Source organism: Rattus norvegicus, chromosome 10 (assembly GCF_021556685.1).
Source record: "Rattus norvegicus strain SHRSP/BbbUtx chromosome 10, alternate assembly SHRSP_T2T, whole genome shotgun sequence".
In the NCBI taxonomy this organism is placed as follows: domain Eukaryota; kingdom Metazoa; phylum Chordata; class Mammalia; order Rodentia; family Muridae; genus Rattus; species Rattus norvegicus.
This window is the reverse complement of record NC_141543.1, coordinates 48,902,820-48,923,569: the sequence shown is the minus strand read 5'-3', so window position 1 is coordinate 48,923,569 and position 20,750 is coordinate 48,902,820. Positions and strand designations below refer to the sequence as shown.

Below are 20,750 nucleotides of genomic sequence, written 5' to 3'. Positions count from 1 at the left end.
CGCTCTTCCCGGAAGATGCTGCCAGGCGGTGCTCACACCAGCACGTCCACACTACAGACACACTCCCTCGATGCGGGTTCGGCCCTCACTCCCATCCCTTATAGGCAGGACAAGGAGGTGACGCTTGAAGATAAATCTCCCAGCGGCCACGGTTTCTGACCCTGGGTTTCCCAGGCTGGGTCAGAATAAGAACATTGTTGGCCGGTGTGGATCGTGAGGCAGGGGGGCTTTCAGGAAAGAATCCGACTTTTAGAAAAGTCTCCCCCTCTGTCCTCATACTGGCAAAGCTCATATGCGGTGTGCATCCAATTAGTACAAATAAGTAAATAAGTAAGAAAATAAATAAATAAAATATCTTTTGTCTATGAGATCATAAAATTACATTCTAGAAAACATGTGGCCCATCTCCTGCCTGTCACATCATTGTTCCCTGTGTGGTGGGTAAGTATGGCGGTCTTCTGAACAGAGCCTACGCTTTGGGTCATCCTTCCCTCTAAACCTACATGTACGTGTCTAAAATCTCCAGCTGCTAGTGACATTTACAAACCTGTGTCTAGCTCTGCATGGCGACACACAACTTTAATCCCAACAATGGAGAATCAGAAGCAAACAGATCTCTGCGAGTTTGAAGTCCGCCTGGTTTGCATAGAAAGTACCAAGTCAGTGTGGAATACATATTTAGAGTGTCAAAAAATGTATTACAAACATGCAGGAAACTAGCAAATTAATTGCTCTTGTAAACTCATTTAATTCAATTTCTCTTTCTTTTCCTTTATGTTTTTGGGGGAGGTGAGGGGACAAGACAGGATTTCTCTGTGTAACAGGCCTGGCTGTCCTGTCCTGGAAAAAATCTGCATGCCTCTGCCTCCCTAGAGCTGGGATTAAAGATGTGTGCCACCTCCTCTGCCACTGCCGTCACCGCTGCTGCCACCACCGTCAGGCTTCAGTACCTCTTTCTAAGTCATCTGTTTATCTCTCTTTTTCTGCATCGGATGAAACACCTCTTCTTCCTTTCCTTTTCATGTAGTTCTAAAGCCTCATTCTCTCATTACCATAAACTAATGATCTAGAAGCTTCCAGAGCACAGACTGAAGGAAAATACTGCAGCAGGAGAGACGCTGTGCCCCCAGCCTAGTGCACGGCAGCCTGAGAGGCACAGCAGTGGCTTCACTCGTCAGTGTTTCATGACTCCATCAAACACGACTCTCCCACGTCCTGCATTTAAGGAGGGGAGGAAGAGTTACATTTACCAATATGGCCTCCGAAATCTAGACGGAACTATGGTACTGTAGGGAGTCTGCATGTCTGTGAGTGAGTTAGCTTTTCAGTGTTGTGATGAAATGCCAGAGATTACTATGTTGGTGAGGAAATATTTATTTTGGCTAATGGTTTCAAAGGTCATGTCCATTGGTACAGTGGCTTTGGATCTGTGATGGTAAAACAGATTAGAGGAACCCCAGGGCAGTAAAACAATAGTTATGCATTGTTAGATCAAGGTTTACTATTGAGTTACTAATAGTCATGAGAACCCGTGGCAACCACTCTTTTTCATGCGTGTCTTTCCTTCACATGAGCTTAAGATGTAGGGACCAGGATGACTTGATTCTCTGACTGATAGCTTATGGTGTTTTTTTTTTAAATGAAACTCTGTCTCTTTCTCTCTGTCTCTCTCTTTGTCTCTCTGTCTCTCTGTCTTTCTCTCTCTCTGTGTGTGTGTGTGCGTGTGTGTATGTGTGTGTGTGTGTGTGTGTGTGTTTCTGTATACATGCATGTGGTGCTGTGGTGGTCAGGTGGACTCCTTGTGGGAGTTAGTTCTCTCCTTCAATACCATGGCACACAGGGATTTAATTCAGGTCATTAGTAAGTCCCTGTTGAGCCATCTCACCAGACTCCATGACTCCCCACCCCCCCCACTCAAAACCATCCACTTCCTTCTGAGAGGTGATGTTTGACCACCCAAACTCTCCTTGCCCCAGGAAAGAGAAGCCCTGTGTCAACCTGGCCCTCAGTGCCTTGACATCCTCTCTCCCTGTCACACATCTGCCTGGGAGGCTTGATGTCTGACTACACATTGCCAAGTTCTAGGGCCCTTTGTCTGGCTCTGGCTCAGGGATAAACTGTGACTTTATCAACCCCAGGACCCTCCTGTCTCTGCTTCTCCAGCAGCTGTCGACCCAAACAGAAGCTCTATTGGTTTGTTTCTACAGCTGACAAGGAAAAGAAGTACACGGTCGGCTTTGTGGGCTTCTCGTGTCTGATGCCATCCAGGCCTAAGATCTGTATCCTGGCAGAGAGGTGTGAAGAAGCCCGCAAAGCCTAACATGCTACATGAGCCATAACTGTGTCTAGAGCAGTCATACTAATACCCACAGTAAATAATTACAAGATTTCAGCATGTTAGAGTTTTTCATGAGAGAGAGAGAGAGAGAGAGAGAGAGAGAGAGAGAGAGAGAGACTTCTATGGTAAACATTGACTGTGAAAGTGGTCACAAAAAGAACTAAGATGGGTGTTATATTATAATCCAATTGACAACTTCATATGTGGAACAGAGATGCTTGGCTTTGGAGCCCGGAATTATGGGTATTTAAGAGGATATAGATTTGTCTACATTTTACTTGCCACTCTGAATTTTATGAAGGCTATACACACAGATCAAACAATTTTGAAAATATTCATTTAATAAAGCATGAATCAATAAGAAAGGCACCACACACCACCACATTAATAGTAAGGAAAGTAGCCTACACCACCATCTTAATCATAAGGAAGGCAGCCTATACCACCACAGGGTGCTGATGTACCTAACGTATGAAAGAGCCCCAGACATCTTAAATTAGCTCTTCTCAATGACTCAGTTCTCCATCCAGTCAGCTTTTATTTCAAGTCCTGCTATATTAGAGATGAGTTTAAGATCATCTTTTTTCCAATTCCTCTTCCAAAACATAAATGAGTATTACTTCCCAGGCTAAGTCCTTCCTACATTAGCCTAGTTAAACTGACATTCACAGACCTTATGATTTCTGGCACAGATCTGTTTAACTGATGAGCTAATTCATCTGTAGTTGTATAAATATTTAACCTCATTTGCAATTATAGTGGAACAGTGAGATACCACTCCACAGAATGTAGAACTCACACCAGCCTTTAGAAAGTTCATCACAATCATACAACCAAACCACTGGGCTTAAATGAAACACCCGTTTGGTTGACAAAAGTCTTAGGTCAAAATTAGTGGGATCTACCCTAATCTAAAAATTCGAACAAGTTCTTTCCAAAGAGAATGTAACAATGGCCTCTCTCTCTCTTGAGCTTTGCCACTGAGGGCTCCTGGGCAGAGCTGGATCTTGGCAGGAGAGTCTTATTGTTTACCCTCTTGATTGGGAAATTATGCAAAACCGTCCTGGGAACAAGGGTCTCAGAAGGACCGTGTCTCCAGGAAACCTAGGACTATTGAAAAGAGAAGTCTGGTTCCCTCAGCATCCAACAGCAGCAGGAGATGGCAGATCCCAGATCTCACCATAGAAGCCCAGCACTCATCCCAGCTAAGGGAAGCTTGGTCCTCAGGCCTCTGGGCTCTGCTCAGAGGGGCAGGTATGGGGGAGCAGCCTGGGCATGGAGGTGAAATCGCCTTCTGGAGATAACATGGTATGTGTCTGTTCAGTGCACATACTTACTATTATTTGAGGGGGTGGCTGAATGTTAGATTTTTAAAGTTACACTGACTCCAGTGTGTCATTCCTCATGACCATGGCCTTTCCACCCCAGACACATTCTCTGTTTGTATGAAAGAACAGATCGTTGTACCTCAGCTGACCAGAAAATTAAACTATAATAGCAGAGAAGTAACTCCAGCAGAGGACCCGGGAAATCAAAGGGTCGCTGCAAAGACCAGTAACGTCCTTGATTGTGTTGACTTGATAGAAAGGAGACCTCCACTGTAGTTAAGCTGAGGTTACACCATTCACTCCAGGGCTTCAGAACTCAGCACTTTGGAAAGCAGAAGTGTTTCTCCAGCTCAGTGTTAATAAAGTCCTTTTGGGAGCAGTCACCTTTCAAGAGACCTGTCTTTTAATAGGCAATGAGCAGATTATATCAGAAGCACACTGTGCACTGGTGTGTGTATTGTAAACAGACTTTAGTGAATGAGAACCCAAGTTAACCTTTTGGCAGCTTGGTGCATTTTAGTGCAGTGCCTCTATGGTCTCATCAGCCTGCAGACCATCCCTCCTTAACTCTAAATTATTCTTTTAAAATGTGTTTGGTGTTCATTTTAATTAGCTCAGTAGTGACACACTTATTGGAAAGCAAGAGGAAGCTAAGGTAAGAAAAGATCATTTTCTTAAAGATAACGAGGTTGATTCATCCAGAGAATTTGTAAGTATAGGCACGACTCAACAGCTCTTTGGTCACATCCCCCTGCTTGAGGACACTGCCATCCGTGTGGATTCAAGGTCTTGCTTCATACACATGCAACACCAGGCAGAACACTTCTGATAACAGATGTGAACATTTAAAGATAGTAAGAAACGCAGGGCCACGTGAACATGGTGTTTCCAATGTGTGGCCCAATCATGTAAGGAGAAAACAGAACCAACTACATATAAACCACATCAGAGACGAAGAACCAATGTGGCCAATTAGCACAAGAGCTTGTGCCCAGGGGTGACTAAGCTGACTGGCGGCCATGTCCTTCGTGCTCTCGGTATGATCTGCCTGTGGCTTAAATTTTTAGCTCAGTTACCTTTTGGGGTACAGTGGATTGGACATGAGGACTGCAAAAGACAGCATTGCACAGATGCAGGAGGGAGGGGGTGGCGCTTTGTTCACAGGGCAAGCATTGTAGAACAGAAAGTAGACGGGAATTGGGAATATCTGGACTTAGCTGATATAACAAAAAGCATCCAGTACCGAGTCTGAGATACACAACTTCACAAATCCTGCCCTGAATAAGAAGGCAGAGGGAGGTGAGGTGGAAGGCATTGGGCACTGAGGGAGACATGCGTGCTGCCAAAGGTAATGAGGAGAGTCAGTTTATGTGAAGGCTCAGATCCTAACGCTGATGAGCCTGACCTGTGTTCCAAGACTAGCGTGTGTTCCAAACACAGCAGTTGTCATGACAAACCCCATGGTTAGCCTCATGCATGAACCTGAGAGTCAAGAGCCAACATAGGATTTAGAATCAAAGGGAAGTCTTCTTTCCCTAGAACCACATATAATAGTCAAAGGTTGCAAGCAGCAGAAAGATGAGCAGCCTGGGAGGTGCTCAGACTCATGGCTATGCAAATGGAGAGGCAGGTCTGGGGCGTGGGGTTATAGATACTGAGTGACCAGTGGGTCAGAAAGAGGAAGAGGTCAGTGAGCTGTGAGATGGTAATGACAGAAGAGGATTAGGAATGAGGGCAGTTTGGGGCAGGTCAGGAGGGATGTGGCAGAGTCCTTGTGGAGCAGAGATGACAGAAAAGCCCTGACTGCTGTTCATAAGGGAATAGGCCCAGCTGGAGAAGGCAGCTGGGAAAATGAGCAACATAAGCAGTGTTTGGAAAACTTAGTTTAAGACCCTTCTTTGCTGTGTTGCTGTTTTGAAAAGGGGAAATAAACATCGGTGTTTTGGTCAACAAGAAGAAATGCAGCAGAGAGGTGGCCAGTGCGGAGTCCATGGAGGTCAGTGGGATCACTGCCTGACCTTTCAGAGTCTAGGAGACCTGAAGTGGGGCAGGCTGCTTCCTCAGGAAGTGGGGGTGACCTGAGAGTAGAGTGATCCAGTGTTCACAGACATCCCACTGCAGGGCTTCCACTGGGGACAGAGAAAGACACAGGCTTCTTAGATAGTGGAGAAGAGAGAGCAGAATGAAATATCCCTGGGGAGACCTCAAGGAGAGCAGGTGAGCGGGGAGAAACAAGGGGGAGGTGCTCTGCACACCAGGCACACTGGGTTCTGGTGTGAATTTTAAAGATGTATTTTATTGTTGATTATGTGTCTAGTCTCTCTCTCTCTCTCTCTCTCTCTCTCTCTCTCTCTCTCTCTCTCTCTCTCTCTGTGTGTGTGTGTTTGTGTCTGTGTCTGTGTCTGTGTCTGTGTGTGCGTGTGTAGAGGTGCCTGCACTGGATATCCTGGAGCTGGAGTTATAGGCAACTGTGAGCTGTTTGACTTGGTACTGGGAACTAAACTCCAGTCCTCTACAAGAGCATTACACACTCTTAACTGCCGAGCTACCTCCCTAGCCCCTCCTCCTTTACCGATTTTAATGTGGCAATGCTTTTGTTGGTTCCCACCGAGTTAACACTTTTGCTGGATCCCACTCCATTAGAGGCACAGAGTTCAGGTATGGCAGGTGAGTGTGGACTTTTTGCTGTGTTTGACAATGAGTTTAAATAAAAGTACAAGGTGTCTGTCCATGTTGGATGTTGGTACAGAAGAAGGGTCAGAGTGATGAGTGTGTTACCTAATAGGTAAAAAGAAGGGCCTTTGTGGGAGTGAGAAATAAATTAACTGATCAGTGAGCTACACACACATACACACACACACACACACACACACACGCACTCACATATATACACTCACATGTGCTCACACATAAACACACTCATTCATACATACATTCACAATGCTCACACATACACACATACATTCACTTATACATGCTCACACATACATACATACATACATACATACATGTACTCATACGTGCTCATGCATACACACATTCATACATATACACACTCACACATGCTCATACATATACACACTCACACATATACATATACTCACATATACATACACTCACACATGCTCACCCATATACACACATACATATATGCTTACATGCTCATACATATGCATACACATACATGCTCACACATGCATACATACTAATATTCACACACACACACACACACACATGCGTGCACACACACACAGTATACTGTCAGTAAAATGTTATTAAAGGAAGAATGAACAGACTTTCCCAGGACCTCAGAGTGCATTCTCTCTCCCTTTTCTTCCACATGGTTTTAATCAAGTTTTGTTGTGTTTGTCGGTTTCTAAGATTTTTCCAATGTTATTGACGTCAAACATAAAAGTGTACATTTAAGGTATGCATTTTTATTTTTGATATGTTGCTATAAAGCACATCTCCCACTCTGCCTACCTCACCCATCATCTCAGACCATTGCAGTTGCCTCCTTCTGTCTGTCCTTTTGTCCTGTCCTTCTCTGTGTGTGCTACTACATATATGTCTTCTTATGTCTTTGGATCTGAGACTTCAGTATTTCACAAACTCCAAAGAAATAGAACTTGATAAATATCTTTCCAGGATTTAATATCTCTGTTCAGCTTGTTGCCTTAAATGTGGCTGTAAAAGTTGGGGGTGGCAGTGGACACCTCAGCACATGGCTGATTGGGGCAGGCAGACTGTAAATTTCAGGCCAACCTGGATACTTAGCGAGACTCTGTGCCCCCAAATTAAAAAAAAAAGCAAATAAACAAAATGTGTTTATGCAAAGGAAAGCTGGAACTAACACATTTGTCCCTCTGAAAACTTGCATGCAATTTGATTGCCAGTTTGACATCTAGATCATCAAACAGACAAAACCTATGGGCATGTCTGGGAGCGAGTCTCTAGATTAGGTCAGTTGAACTGAGAAGACTGACTGACAGCACCATCCACTGATCTTGGATAAATAAAAGGAGAAAGAAGAGCAGTGAATCCCCTCCCTTACCCCAGACTGTGGAGACAATGGGTCCTCCCGCTCCTACTACCACAGCATCATGATAAACTACCTCCCAACTGTGATCCCAAACAAAGCCTTCCTCCCAGAAGTTGCATTTTGTCAGACAAGTACCCAACACACTACACACTAGTTTCAAACTACTAGAGGACCAACTCTTGCAATCCAAACATCAAACGTTGCGAATGTCTTATGCCTTGTACGCAGTGTTTTTCAAAATGTGTTCTGCCTTCACAGAAAATGGAGCCCCAAAACCTATCCAAGGTCACTGAGTTTCAGCTCTTAGGATTCCGGAATCTTCTTGAGTGGCAGTCCCTCCTCTTTGCCATTTTCCTGTGCTTCTATCTCCTCACCATCACGGGCAACATAGTGATCATTGCTGTGGTGAGTGAGGATCCGCGCCTGCGCGCTCCCATGTACACGTTCCTCCAACATCTGTCCTTCCTGGAGATCTGGTACACATCCACCACGGTGCCCCTGCTGCTGTCCAACTTGGCCACCTGGGGCCACATGCTATCTTTCCCTGCCTGTATGACCCAGCTGTACTTCTTTGTGTTTTTCGGTGCTACTGAGTGTTTCCTCCTTGCCGCAATGGCTTATGACCGATACCTGGCCATCTGCCACCCGCTCCACTACTCTCTTCTCATGAGTCCTGACAACTGTGCTGCTCTGGTAACAGTCTCCTGGGTGACAGGGGTGGGCACGGGCTTCCTGCCTTCCCTCCTGATTTCTAAGTTGGACTTCTGTGGGCCCAACCGCATCAACCATTTCTTCTGTGACCTCCCTCCATTAATCCAGCTGTCCTGCTCCAGCGTCTTTGTGACAGAAATGGCCATCTTTGTCCTGTCCATCGCTGTGCTCTGCATCTGTTTCCTCCTAACCCTCGTGTCCTACATTTTCATAGTGTCCTCCATTCTGAGAATCCCTTCCACTACCGGCAGGATGAAGACATTTTCTACATGTGGCTCCCACCTGGCCGTGGTCACCATCTACTATGGGACCATGATCTCCATGTATGTGCGCCCAAATGCGCATCTGTCCCCGGAGCTCAACAAGGTCATTTCTGTCTTCTACACTGTGATCACCCCACTACTGAACCCAGTTATCTACAGCCTGAGGAACAAAGACTTCAAAGAGGCAGTTAGAAAACTCGTGAGAACAAAGTGTGGTGTCTACAGAGCCAGAGGGAAAGGAAGTGTCAGCATTAAATAGGGACCCTGAACACACAGTGCTTCAAGCACTAGCATTTGTTTCTCCCCCCGTGGAGCTTGGAAATGGTTGCTCTAAAGCGGTGTCAGACTGGCTTCTTAAACACAAAGTTTGGTGTTATTCAGTAGCTGTACAAAAAATGAATGGGAAAAGATAAAACTTTGAAATGCCCTCACGGTAAGAAAGAATAAGTAAAAGTTTCTGTGGTGCCAAGCATTTCTTTTTTTATAACCAAAAATTTTAAGGTGTTTTAATTAATGATTTTCTAGAAAAGGAAAACAAACAAACAAACAAACAAACAACAAAAACAAAGGGAGGAAAAAAGATCCAGAGATCCTTATATCTTGAAATTCAAGGCTTCACTTATTGTCCCATTTGTTTGCTTTCCTTCCGTCTTCCCTCCTTTCCCCCTTCTCTTCCTCCTCTATCTCTTCTTCTTCATCTGTTTTCTTTTTGAGACAGTTTTATCTGTGCATCCCTGGCTGTCCTGGAGCTCCCTCTGTAGACCAGGCTGGCCTCAAACTCAGAGATCTACCTGCCTCTGCCTCCTGTGTGCTGGGATTAAAGGCGTGTGCCACCACAGTTGCGTGGCAATGAATTTATTTATTTAGACTAAGAGCCCTGGCTAGCCTAGAGCTCACTAGACAGACAAGTATTGCCTTGAACTCAAAGAGTTCTACCTGCCCCTGTCTCCTGAGTGCTGGGATTAAAGTTAGGAGCTATTTTCTTAATTCAGACGATATTTAGGAGGTCTGAGCTAGTCTTGTCCACTGATCTACTCATTAACCCTGAAGATATTTTTGATCCCTTGACTTGTACCAGGTCAGTGCTACAGTTTGACAGGGTACACAAAAAGCCAGGGAAGAAAGACTTTACCTTAATGGCTGATGCTCTGGCAGGGGTGGAGTGGGGACAACGCAACCTCTGACGAGCATCTAGAGCTGACCACTGCGAAACAGTCACACAAGCTGGGGTTGAGACTTGGAGAAGGAATCAGCCTATGAGTTTAGCACAGCAGATCACACGTTGTGTGGGGCAGGGGATGGGGGCGTGTTCAGCCTCCACTTCTCAGTGAGAAGAAAACTGAGCAGAGCAGTGAGTCAGAAGACAGACACTGAGGACAGAAGACATGGAGGCACCAGGCAAGTGCAGAGGATAGTTTGTTGAGGAGCAGGGAAGGATGGTATAGGTTAAAAGCCCTGCAGAATTTTAAAACTCTGTAAATGATGATCATCAAAGGGTAGTGTATAGGCAGTGGAGTGATTTGTTAAAAACCTCAGTGATGTGGAGAAAACAAGACAATGACCCCCCACAACCACGAAGGCCACCGCAGCAGCTGGTGCTGTGAAGGAAACCGGCTTGATTTTAGGTTTAGCAGTATAATCCACCAAAGGAAGTGTGCTGGTGGAGAGCTCGAACCAGTGGAGAAAAGGTCACTCATGGAGGAGTTTCATGATATGAGGCATGAGGAAGAGAAGTCCAGTCTGTGAGCAACCACGGTGGTGGTGGCAGGGGTAGGAGCTGGGGGACTCCTGCTATGGATGAAGAGGCTGTCGGCAGGCAAGACAGGGATGGAGACAAGCATCTCAGAACAGACACTGCTGCCCTCCCTTTGCAGAGTGGTGGCCTCATTATTGGAGAGTGACAGTGGAGGAGGGGAATGGCTAGTGGGAAACCAAAGCGAGAGTGTAAGTATATAGCTGTCCTGAGAAATGTGCTTTCAAAAGGTGAGGGGGGAGAAAATCTTACTGCAGAGACGGTTGTATTTTTGTTAACCGTAAGGTTTTAAGCATCTGGGTACATTGAAACAGTTGTGGGGAAGATCAATTAGTATATTAAAAATATAAATGATTACTGGAAGTGCTAACCAGAGCCCAAGATACGGCAGGAAGGAACTGTGAGCAGATGTGAGCACCAACACAGAACAAGAAGTACTCTATTCACTATAGGATTTGGGGTGTGTGTGTATTTTGATGCCATTCTATAGAGGCGAGGATAGGATTTGCTTATTTGTCTAAAGAGAGATCAGTAAAAAGTAGTGGTCTGAATTTGAAGAATGTGGTGACATCAGGTAAGAGGAAGGGACCAGTAGATGGTCACTTAATACTCCTGAAGGTAGAGAGAACTACGTGGGAAGACAGAACCAGCTGAGAGAAAATGGTTTCCAAGGGCCTGGGATTAGTGTAGGAGGATGTCCTAAACGAAGCTCTAAGCTGTGTGGAATATAATCTGAAGCAATGGCGGTGGACACAGGTTTCACAGGGCAGAGTTTTCACTTAGCTTCTGCTAGGCAGAGTTGGGGTGTGTGCCTTCCAACACCAGCTCACTAATGAGGCTGCCCACTCCAAAGAGAATATCGGTGCCCCCAGATTTACAGAGAGGAACTTAAAGTGACTGAATATAGTACAAATCTCAGTTCCCTTCGTCATACGACTGGGCTATCAGGCTAAATTAGCCAATACCATACTTTAAATCTTTTTAGATTTTTTTATGTGTATGACTATTATGGCTGTGCATATGTATGTGTGCCACATGGAAACGTGGTACCCACAGAGCTCAGAAAAGCTCATCCAATCCCCCGAGAACTAGAGTTATGGTTGGTTGTGAGCCATCATGTAAATGCTGGGAACCAAACCTATATGCCCTTTGTAAGAACAACAAATGTTCTTAAGTACTGAGACATCTCTCCAGCACTCCATTATCACATTAGAAAAAAATACTATTGGTTTTCCTTCTACATGTACTGTCCTCTTTTTTTTTTTTTTGAATTTGGTTTTTTTTTTGGGGGGGGGCACCTCACTATGCAGTCTTGGCTGGAAAAAGACCAGGCTGGCCTTGAACTCACAGAGATCTGCCTTCCTCTGTCTCTTAGTGCTGAAATTAAAGGTGTGCCTGAAAGACCCCAGCTTAACAGCAGTAACGCCATTTTGCAAGGCTGTACTTAAGATGACTGGTTCAGGGAAAGGTTAGAACACTGAGTACACAGCGGCTGCCAAGCAAGATATGTTTGGTTGAAGGCCTGGCAACAGGACGACTTCGGTTGAGCACCTGACAATGAAAAAAAGCCCCGGGAGAGGTCCCACACCCTGGTGGGGGGCCGAGTCAGTCGTTATGTTCCAAGAAGGTAGCTAAGAAACTTGCCCCCGGGCTGAACCCTTGGGGGGCCGAGTCAGCCGTTATGTTTCAGGAAGGTAGCTAGGAAACTTGCCCCCGGGCTAAACCCTTGCCATATTAGAATCCACCAATTATATCCCTGTAACCATGCATCTGCTTCTGTATGCTTGCTTCTGCTCCCCAAAATCCTATAAAAGCCCATCCTTGGTTCCGTGGGGCGCGCCAGTCCCCCGAGTGACTGAAGCGCCCGCAGGTGCCTGTGCCTGTGTATCCCGACAATAAACCAAATCCTCTTGCTGATTGCATCCTGTGGTGTCTCGGTCTGGTCTTTGGAGTTGGAGGGTCTCCATCCCGAGGGAAAGTTCTCCCTGAGAGCTTTTCAGTGCCTTGCATTTATTATCTTTTTAAAGAATGATTTCAGACATCTGAAAGTTTTTTGGTCATAAGTTGGTATTCTTTCTAAGCTCCACCCCCACAGCTATCTGGCAGCAGTTAGGCATGCTCCGCCCCACAGTTGTCTAGCAACAGCCTGACTATACAAGGGGTTGCTTGCCCCCTGCTCTCCCTCTTGCTCTTTGTTCTTCTCTGTTCTTGCCCCCTTCCCCCTTCCCCCTTCCCCCTTCCCCCTTCCCCCTTCCCCCTTCCCCCTTCCCCCTTCCCCCTTCCCCCTTCCCCCTTCCCCCTTCCCCCTTCCCCCTTCCCCCTTCCCACCACATGCCCATGGTGGACCTCCTTTCCCCTCCTCTACTCTTCTCTTATTAAACCTCTCCATGTGGAACCATGTTGGTTTGGTGTGTTCTGTCCAAGATTTAAACCCTAACACATAGAAATGTTGGAGAAGCCAGGCAGTGGGAGCACACACCTTTAATCCTAGCACTCACGAGGCAGCGGTCAGCCTAGATTCCGGAAAAGCCAGGGATTCACAGAAACTTTGTCTCAAGAAAGAAGAAAAGGTTGGAGGGACTAGTTCAGAACAAAGCCCATTCACTACCATGAAGGACTCCTGTGTACCCCAAAATGCATGTTTTCTAAACTAAACCATGGAAACCATTGAATGGGCTATAAATAAAACACGGTACACTTGCTACTATGGGATTGTCCTTGTGTTTTGGTTAATACTCTATCATACCAACAATTAAATGATGAATGGGGAAATGGGCTCTGAAAACCATAAAACACAGGTCTGGTCAACATCATTTTACTACTTATTGATTGATTGATTTTTATTGACAAGATCTCATGTTGTATTGCAAAGTCTGAAACTCACCTTGTATCCCACACTGGCCTTAAATTTAATTAAATTCTGCCCCCATTTCCAGGGTGCTGGGATGACATGCGTGAGCCAAGATGGTGGCTATCTGACCACTTCTATGAAGATATCAGTCAACCTGAAGGTGGGAATCAACTTTTTCTATGGTAAAAAAGAAAACATTATAATAATCAAAATTATGAAAAAAAGCCACAACATTAAATCTTAAAAGGAACACATTGATTAAAGAGGGTTTTAGATGTCACACGAAGCCTCTTATTTTCTTGTTTCTTCATGTAAAGTCTGTATACATGATACACAAGGCCGTAGAGTGTGCTGACCTGCATTTTCATCCAAGTTCCAAAGGGCTTAGCTCTGCTGTGAGAAATGGAGTCTCAGGGAATGAGGGTAAACATGACTGTTTACACTCTCTCCACATGAGAGCAACCCAGTTTCTCTGTTGTAGATGACTACTTGTAGCTTCGTATTTATCATCGAAACAGCTCGATACAGCTGGACATTTCCAAAATGATCACACCGTTTTGTTTCTGTGTGTGCATGCATGTGTGTGTGTGTGTGTGTGTGTGTGTGTGTGTGTGCATACATGTGTGTGTGTGTGTGTGTGTGTACATACATGTGCATGAATGTGTGTGGAGGCCAGAAGGAAATCTCAAATGTCATTCTCAGATTCCATCTACCTTTCCTCTTTATTCCTTTTTCCTCCTTTCTTTTTCTTCCTCTTCTCCTTTTTCTTAATTTAATTTGTTATGTGAGAATTTGGTCCAATGTATTTTGATCATGTGTATTTTCCCTCCTCCATCTCTTCTTCCCCACTCTGCATTGTGTCTGCCACCCACATCAGTACCAGTCTGTACTATTCACACATTTTTGGGTGTGTGGCTTGGCTTATCAATGGCTGTACTTTTAGAGAAAACCGACCCTCTCTCAGCAGCTAACAACAGCTCCTCTGCTAGGGACGGAACTTCACGCCTGACTCCCTCCTCCACGAGAGATTCTGTCTTGTTTAGGCTCTCACAGGTCTGGTGACCGGCGGCACAGCATTGTGAGTTCATTATGTGTAACTGCCCTGCCGTGTAAGGTTATGTGGTTTCCTTGGGGTCATCTGCCACCTTTGCCTGTTACACTCTCTCCATCCCCCACCCAGTCTTCTGCAGTGATCTCTGACTAGCTCTCTCACAAGTCTGGAACTCATCAGTTCACCTAGACTGTCTATCCAGTAATCCTCAGCGATCCCCGTCCCTGCCTTTCCAGTGCTGAGATTTCAGGCTCACAGCCGAGCCAGCTTTTCTGTGTGGGTTCTAGGGCTCAAACTCAGATTCCTCATGCTCGTGAGTCAAGAATTGCTTTATTAACTAACCATCATTTCTCATCTCTTAATGGGAAAAAAGTGGATGCTGAGCTTTGCGATTTGAGGCAAAGAGATATCTAGCAATATATCCGAGTGCACAACTTTCCAGACGGTCTTTGTAAACTTTTGCAGTCTTTTAGACTGCCCATGTGGACAAAATTCTTTATAGCTTTGGCAATATATTAAGGATAAATCTGAGAGCCTGGAGAGATGGCTTAGCAGTTAAGAGCACTTGTTGCCCTCCCAGAGGACTAGGGTTAGGTTCCCAGCACCCTTATGGTGGCTCACAAACCTCCTGTAACTCCAGTTCTGAGGAACCTAGTGCCTTCTTCTGTCCTCTGAGTGTACAGGTGCACATGTATATAGACATACACACAAACAAAACATTCAAGTACACACTTAAAAAACAAAACAAGCCAGAAGGATGATGAGTGAAAGATTCAACTCAAATCACTGAAAAATGCTGAAGGACACAGTAATGTGTAGCCCCTACTTGGTCATTACTGACACGTAAACACATCCAGTTCTTACACTCCTTCTCATGAAGACGCACAATTCCTATGTATCAGAGCCTGGACTGCAGAGTAAGTTCCAGGCCAGCCAAGGCTACCTAATGTGACCCTGTGACAAAAGACATGTTTTTAATATTTCCTTTCCTTATGGAGTTCTTTTGTTTTTCATTCATATCAATATCTCACTACCTCTAAATGAACATTTGCTGTCCACATAACTCAGGTCCTGCAGTCATCTCTGCCTTGCTTACTCTTCCGGCCCCACAGGCATGAGAAAAGCAAAAGCAATCTTTGAGAAGTAGCCTGGTTTTGATTACAATTTCCACTTAATTCTGTAAATATCAACTCATACTTGCTTACATGAAAGTCTAGCCATGCATCAAGAGTACATTTTGTCCTGACCATTGACAACATGCAGATACAGAAAGTATAGCATTTTAATAGCAACTGTTACTGGAACCATCTAAAAATATACTTGAAATTATGGGAGCACTGAAATTATGGGAGAGATGGAGAGGAGCCAGTGTCTGAGATGTCTTCAGGAGGAACATTCTGTTCAAGGAGGAATTACACAGTCTTCTCAGAAGTCTCAGTGACTTCTGGCCTTTAGAGTGGTCTACTGACTTCTCCTCCAGGGAGTTTTTAGTCCAGAGGCCTTGTGTCTCAGACTTCTCTGCACTTTCTAGCAGCCTTGCTTCCTAGAACATTCCAGGCTCCCCACCTGGCCTCCAAGGACTTGTATCAGTTGGTACAGTGAAATCCTTCTTAAATGGGAGCTTAGTCAGTGATGGGCAGTGACAGGAACACCTGGGTTCCCTCTCCTGTCCTTGGCCCAGGATAAATGAGGTCCTCTTCTCATGCCTCCTGGTAAGCCTGTTCAGGAGACTTCTACTCAAGTTCCTGCCTCTGTCTTCTCACTTCTTTTCTTTGAAATGAAGGTGGATTCCTTCATTGTTGCCTAATGGGGAAGGCACACAGTAGATGCTAAATAAATTGTCTCAATGAGGGCAGCCATCGCTCTGAAAGCTTCAGGCAGCCAGGCATCCTTTGCTCTGTGTTTCTCCTATAACTGCATAAGCCTAATAAACACCCACAAGAGACTTTCAGCTTTTGAGGAAACTGAGGCACAGAGATCCTGAGTCACTGCATGAAGGCCACAAAACAGGACTAGGATTTGTACCCACGTTGTCTCGGTCAAAAGATTCTCATGCTGGGAAGTCAAGTGTTTTCTGAAGCCTTAAGACCATGTGTTCAGGGAGTTGTCAGCAAGACTCTCTCACATTCAAGCTTTCTTCCCTTCAGCCAAGAGCACACACAGAGTTCCTGGGAACAAACCTCTATGCCTCCAAGGCATCCTGGATGAATCCAGGAAGGGCAAAGCCAAACTAACATTGAAGGGCCACCTCAGAGGCTTCAACCTTCTTCTTGTCTTATCATGTAAGCCTCCAGCCAGCTTGAACCTCCATGCTGAAAACCTGGCATGGCCTGATCCTTCACACTGTCAGGTTGTCTCCACCTTCCCAAATGCCTTTCCTCACCAAAGGAGTGGGAGGACCAACGATGAAAGGGAAGGAGAGAGGGGAAAGCAAAGAAGAGACGTACAGAGGCTCTCTTCCAGGGCCTAAGCCCTAATTTCTGATATGACTTTAGCCATTTTATGCTAGGCATCCATCTTGGTACCCACCAGTTTGTCTCTGGTTCCAGTCCCTGGAAGATAAGCTCCCAGTAACCCTGACTCAGTGACCCCTGCCCGAAATGTACCACCATGGCTGTCTATTTATGATGATGATATGACTAACTGCTTTTTCTTTGTTTCACTTCTGTACCACTCTTACAGATACCCAAAGGGTGTTTTTGAGTTGCTTTTGTCACTTAACTTGGCAGAACAGAACACTTTTTACTTCCTTGCATAGATATTGAAGATCTTCCTGTGATTTTCCCTTTTAAAAGTCCTTTCTCATACCCCTCCTTCTTGGCAATCTCAAAGTTAGCTCAGAGATTGTTGTCTGGCTAGCAGTTAATAAATCTTTTAATTACAATTAGATTGAGTCTATGGTTTTTTTCCTAGGGGGTGGTCACAAACTCCAGAACACTTCACCTTGCTTGATGGCAGCCATGACTTCCTATGCATAGAGTAATATCATGCTTAGCACTATGGAGCACTGACAGATAAGTTCCCAAGGTCAGGGGAACATTCTAGAGCCCTTCACTTTCCTGGCTGTGCTATCACGGGTTGCAGAGCCAGTCATAAAGGCAACTGGTCAAGACTCAGGGGTGTTTCTTCTAAGAAAGTTTGCCTACTGCTACCAGCACCTCTCCAAGATACCAGATACAAAAACATCATCAAGAAGGAAGGAAAGTAGGATAATGAGATCAGCGAGCCCTCAACAATGGACTCCATCCAGCTTGGCAGTGCACAGTGACCATCTTCAAGGCATGTTACTGGGTGGAGATGTTTGTACCAATGTGAACCTGCCGTTACTAATCCCTTCATCTGTCTGCACTTGGTGTTGTCAGAAGCCCCACCCTTATGTTGGATTTGTTCTCCCTTCCCTGGAAATGTCCTCTAAGGGATAGGAGCTGGACTCCTACTGATGGACTCCTCCTCCAAAGGATGGAGTCAGGTCAGGGTGGAGATGGAGGTTTATACTGTCTTTGTTGCTCACTCTGACTGGGCTGGGTCACAAAGCCTTCCCCCAATCATCTCTCATGATACAGTGTCTACTAGGAACAGTTGTGTTCTAGACAAGGAACAGACTCTAGACACACACAGAAGAATATCTACAATGCACTCCAGTCTTAAACAGGGTTAGTTCTGATGTCCTGAGCTCCTCTCTTCCTGCTCAAGCTGCTATAGATTCATGGCCTAGATACCAGATTATTCTAGCCAGAGAGGACCACTAGAGAGGAAAAGAACCCCACTCCAGCATGCCATTCCACAAGGCCTGCATTGGCGAGAGCTCTCATTGCAATTTAAAGGTCACAAGAGAATATGGGTCTTAATAAAAGGATTATCATTTCTGCAGAGCTGGGTCTTGGCAGCTACTGCCCTGTGTTGTTGCTGTTGGTCTAGTGGGCAACCTGCATCTGACTCATAAAACAAATCCCAGGGATCTATCAGGAAGCAATAATTCTACATGAAGTACTACCTGATCTTTCAGAGGAGAGAACTTACAGGAAGGCAGTCAGCAGTAGAGCTGTGAGTCCTTGGTGAGCCCAGGGACCACTATTATTTGCACACTGACTTAAGGGTTGAGTCAGGTCTCCTCCACACTTGACAGATAGGACAGAGGAGATTCAGAGTTGTGGGTGATATTAAAGGAAAAATATTGTTTGGTGCAGCTGGAGACATTGAGAACTCCATTCAAAGGAGGCACGGTGGCATCAAGTGTCTTGCTGTAGCTGAGATTCAGCGAGTTCTAAATCTAGCATAGCCAAGTGGAGATTTAGAGCAGGAAGGCAGAGTCAAAGGATGGGAACTGTGAGATTAAAGGGGAATTCTGGGTTGCCGGCTCAGTAGAGCCCATGCTAAACCAGACTGGGTGATGAGACTGTTGCTGTTTAGGTGGCTTCATTTGGGTTTATTTTCTTCTCCAATTAAAGAATTACAAGTTGGGGAAAGTCTCATAAGTAGGCAACAAGAGGTGTCAAACTTTATTAAAAGTGAATATGTTCACACAGTAAGGCACATGGCGAGAAAGACGTCTACAACCCACATATGGAGGGCTAGGGATTTTACATGTTTTGAGTGGCCTGGGATGGATCTCCTTCCCCTAATTTTGGGTTAGTTGGCTTAAACCAAGAAAGAAGATCTGAAAGGCCCCCAACTCAAGGACCAGCCTTGAACCAACAAGCTGAAAGGGGCCCCGATTTAAGAGAAAAGCCCACTAGGTTTTTGACTCAGGATAGGATGGTGAAGAAAAAGCCGGTTTGCCATCTTTATTGTCCATCTTGGTCCTTCTCCCTTCCTGTCTGTCTGTCCTGGGTGTGGCTGATTCCTGATCCTTCAAACCCTCACTTTGGCTGTTGTGAATAACAAAACACCTATCAGCATCGGAGAGCTATGGGGTCTTTAAAAGTGACCGAACCGGATTGATGATGAGGTTGATGGCTTGTTTCATTTCTGTTGCTGTAACAAGGACCCTGATAGAAATCAGCATAGGCGAAGACATGGCTTTTTGTTTTGTTTCCCTTCCTTATAATTCCAGGTGATAGTCCATCTCTGCAGGGAAGCCATGGCAAGGACTCAAGCGGTACAACCACAGCCATAGAAAAAAAGAAAATAAACTCACTCTTACTTGCTTCTGTTTAGCTGAATTCCTCAATATGTAGACTATTCAGGACCCAGTGGCTAGGAAATGGTGCCTCCCACACTGGGCTATATCAATTAACAATCAAGACCAATCCCCTCACAGACATGCCAACAGGCCAATCTGATGTGGATAATTCCTCATTACAACTCACTCCCCAGGTGATTCTAAATGTGTGGCATTGATATTTAAAGCCGAACAGCATAACTGGGCCACACACTAACAAATGGGTAACAGATTCTCACTGACAAAAGAGCTTTGGGGAGCTGGAGTTGTATGACCAAGGGAAGTACAGTAGCCTGTAGAACAGGCAGCATGGGTCCCTCCCAGGAGGCAGACCACAGGAGGACATCTACTTTCTCCTGAGGAGTGTCTTTATCTGGAATATTAGACAGACTGTCATTTATGGTCCCAAGAATGAACACAGAACTGAGCTCTCGATGGAGCAGGTGGGACCTGACTGAGCTAAATGTTTGCTGGTAATACATCAAAAAGAGTGAGGCCTCTAGGCTTCTTCTATGTCTTGTCTCTGCTCTTCTTTAGCCAGGGAGGTTATCTGTAAGTGATGGATCTGAGGGGAAAGTTACCCTGGCAGTCAGGAACCAAAGAACACCACAAAATCACACTGCACACAAAAAGCCTCACACAAGAGATTAATTTGGAAAAACACAAGAGGGTGGCTACCTCTATTCTGGCAGGAAGGAACTGAGCAGAAGGCAGGGTTCATATAGGGTTTGGGATGGGGGGGAAGGACAGAGCTTTCCAGGGTGGCCTGGGACTGGTGGCATTCTGTGACCTGATCCTGTGGCAAGCTCAGGGATTGGTGGGGTTTTCTTCTCAGGGATTGGAGTATTTTTTTCCTTGGCCCTGGTCTTGGGGGCAAGTCAGGATTAGGATGCTACTTCCTTGGCCCTTTTATCCCACCATTTCTATCCAACTTCTGTTGTTTTATGTCCAGGTTCTGCCTATGTAAGCAATCTCTTTGAGACCTTTTCCTGGGAGAAGAAAGTTGGCAGAGTTTCTTTGACGCTTGGTAGATGGGGGCCACAATCCATTCCCCATGGATGAATGACAGTGGCCTCAGCTTGTGGCTTGTCTGCTCAGCAGTGTCCAGGTCAGTGCATAAATGAGACACGGCCATAACCTGCAAGTCTGGCCTCTTGGCTCCAAGCCGATTTGCAGTCATCATCCTTATCTCCACTCTCAGCTAATTGGGAGCTCACAGTCCAGTGCTGGTTACACAACTTGAAGTTTATTA

The 20,750-nt window shown here is 45.4% G+C and overlaps 1 protein-coding gene across 1 annotated transcript; it reads left to right on the top strand.

Moving 5' to 3' along the window:
- The first annotated feature begins 7,969 nt into the window (after nucleotides 1-7,969).
- On the top strand, nucleotides 7,970-8,941 carry Or11l3 (olfactory receptor family 11 subfamily L member 3). Its single transcript, NM_001000012.1, is given in 1 exon segment — nucleotides 7,970-8,941. A coding segment is annotated over 1 exon segment (972 nt).
- The last annotated feature ends 11,809 nt before the right edge of the window (nucleotides 8,942-20,750 follow it).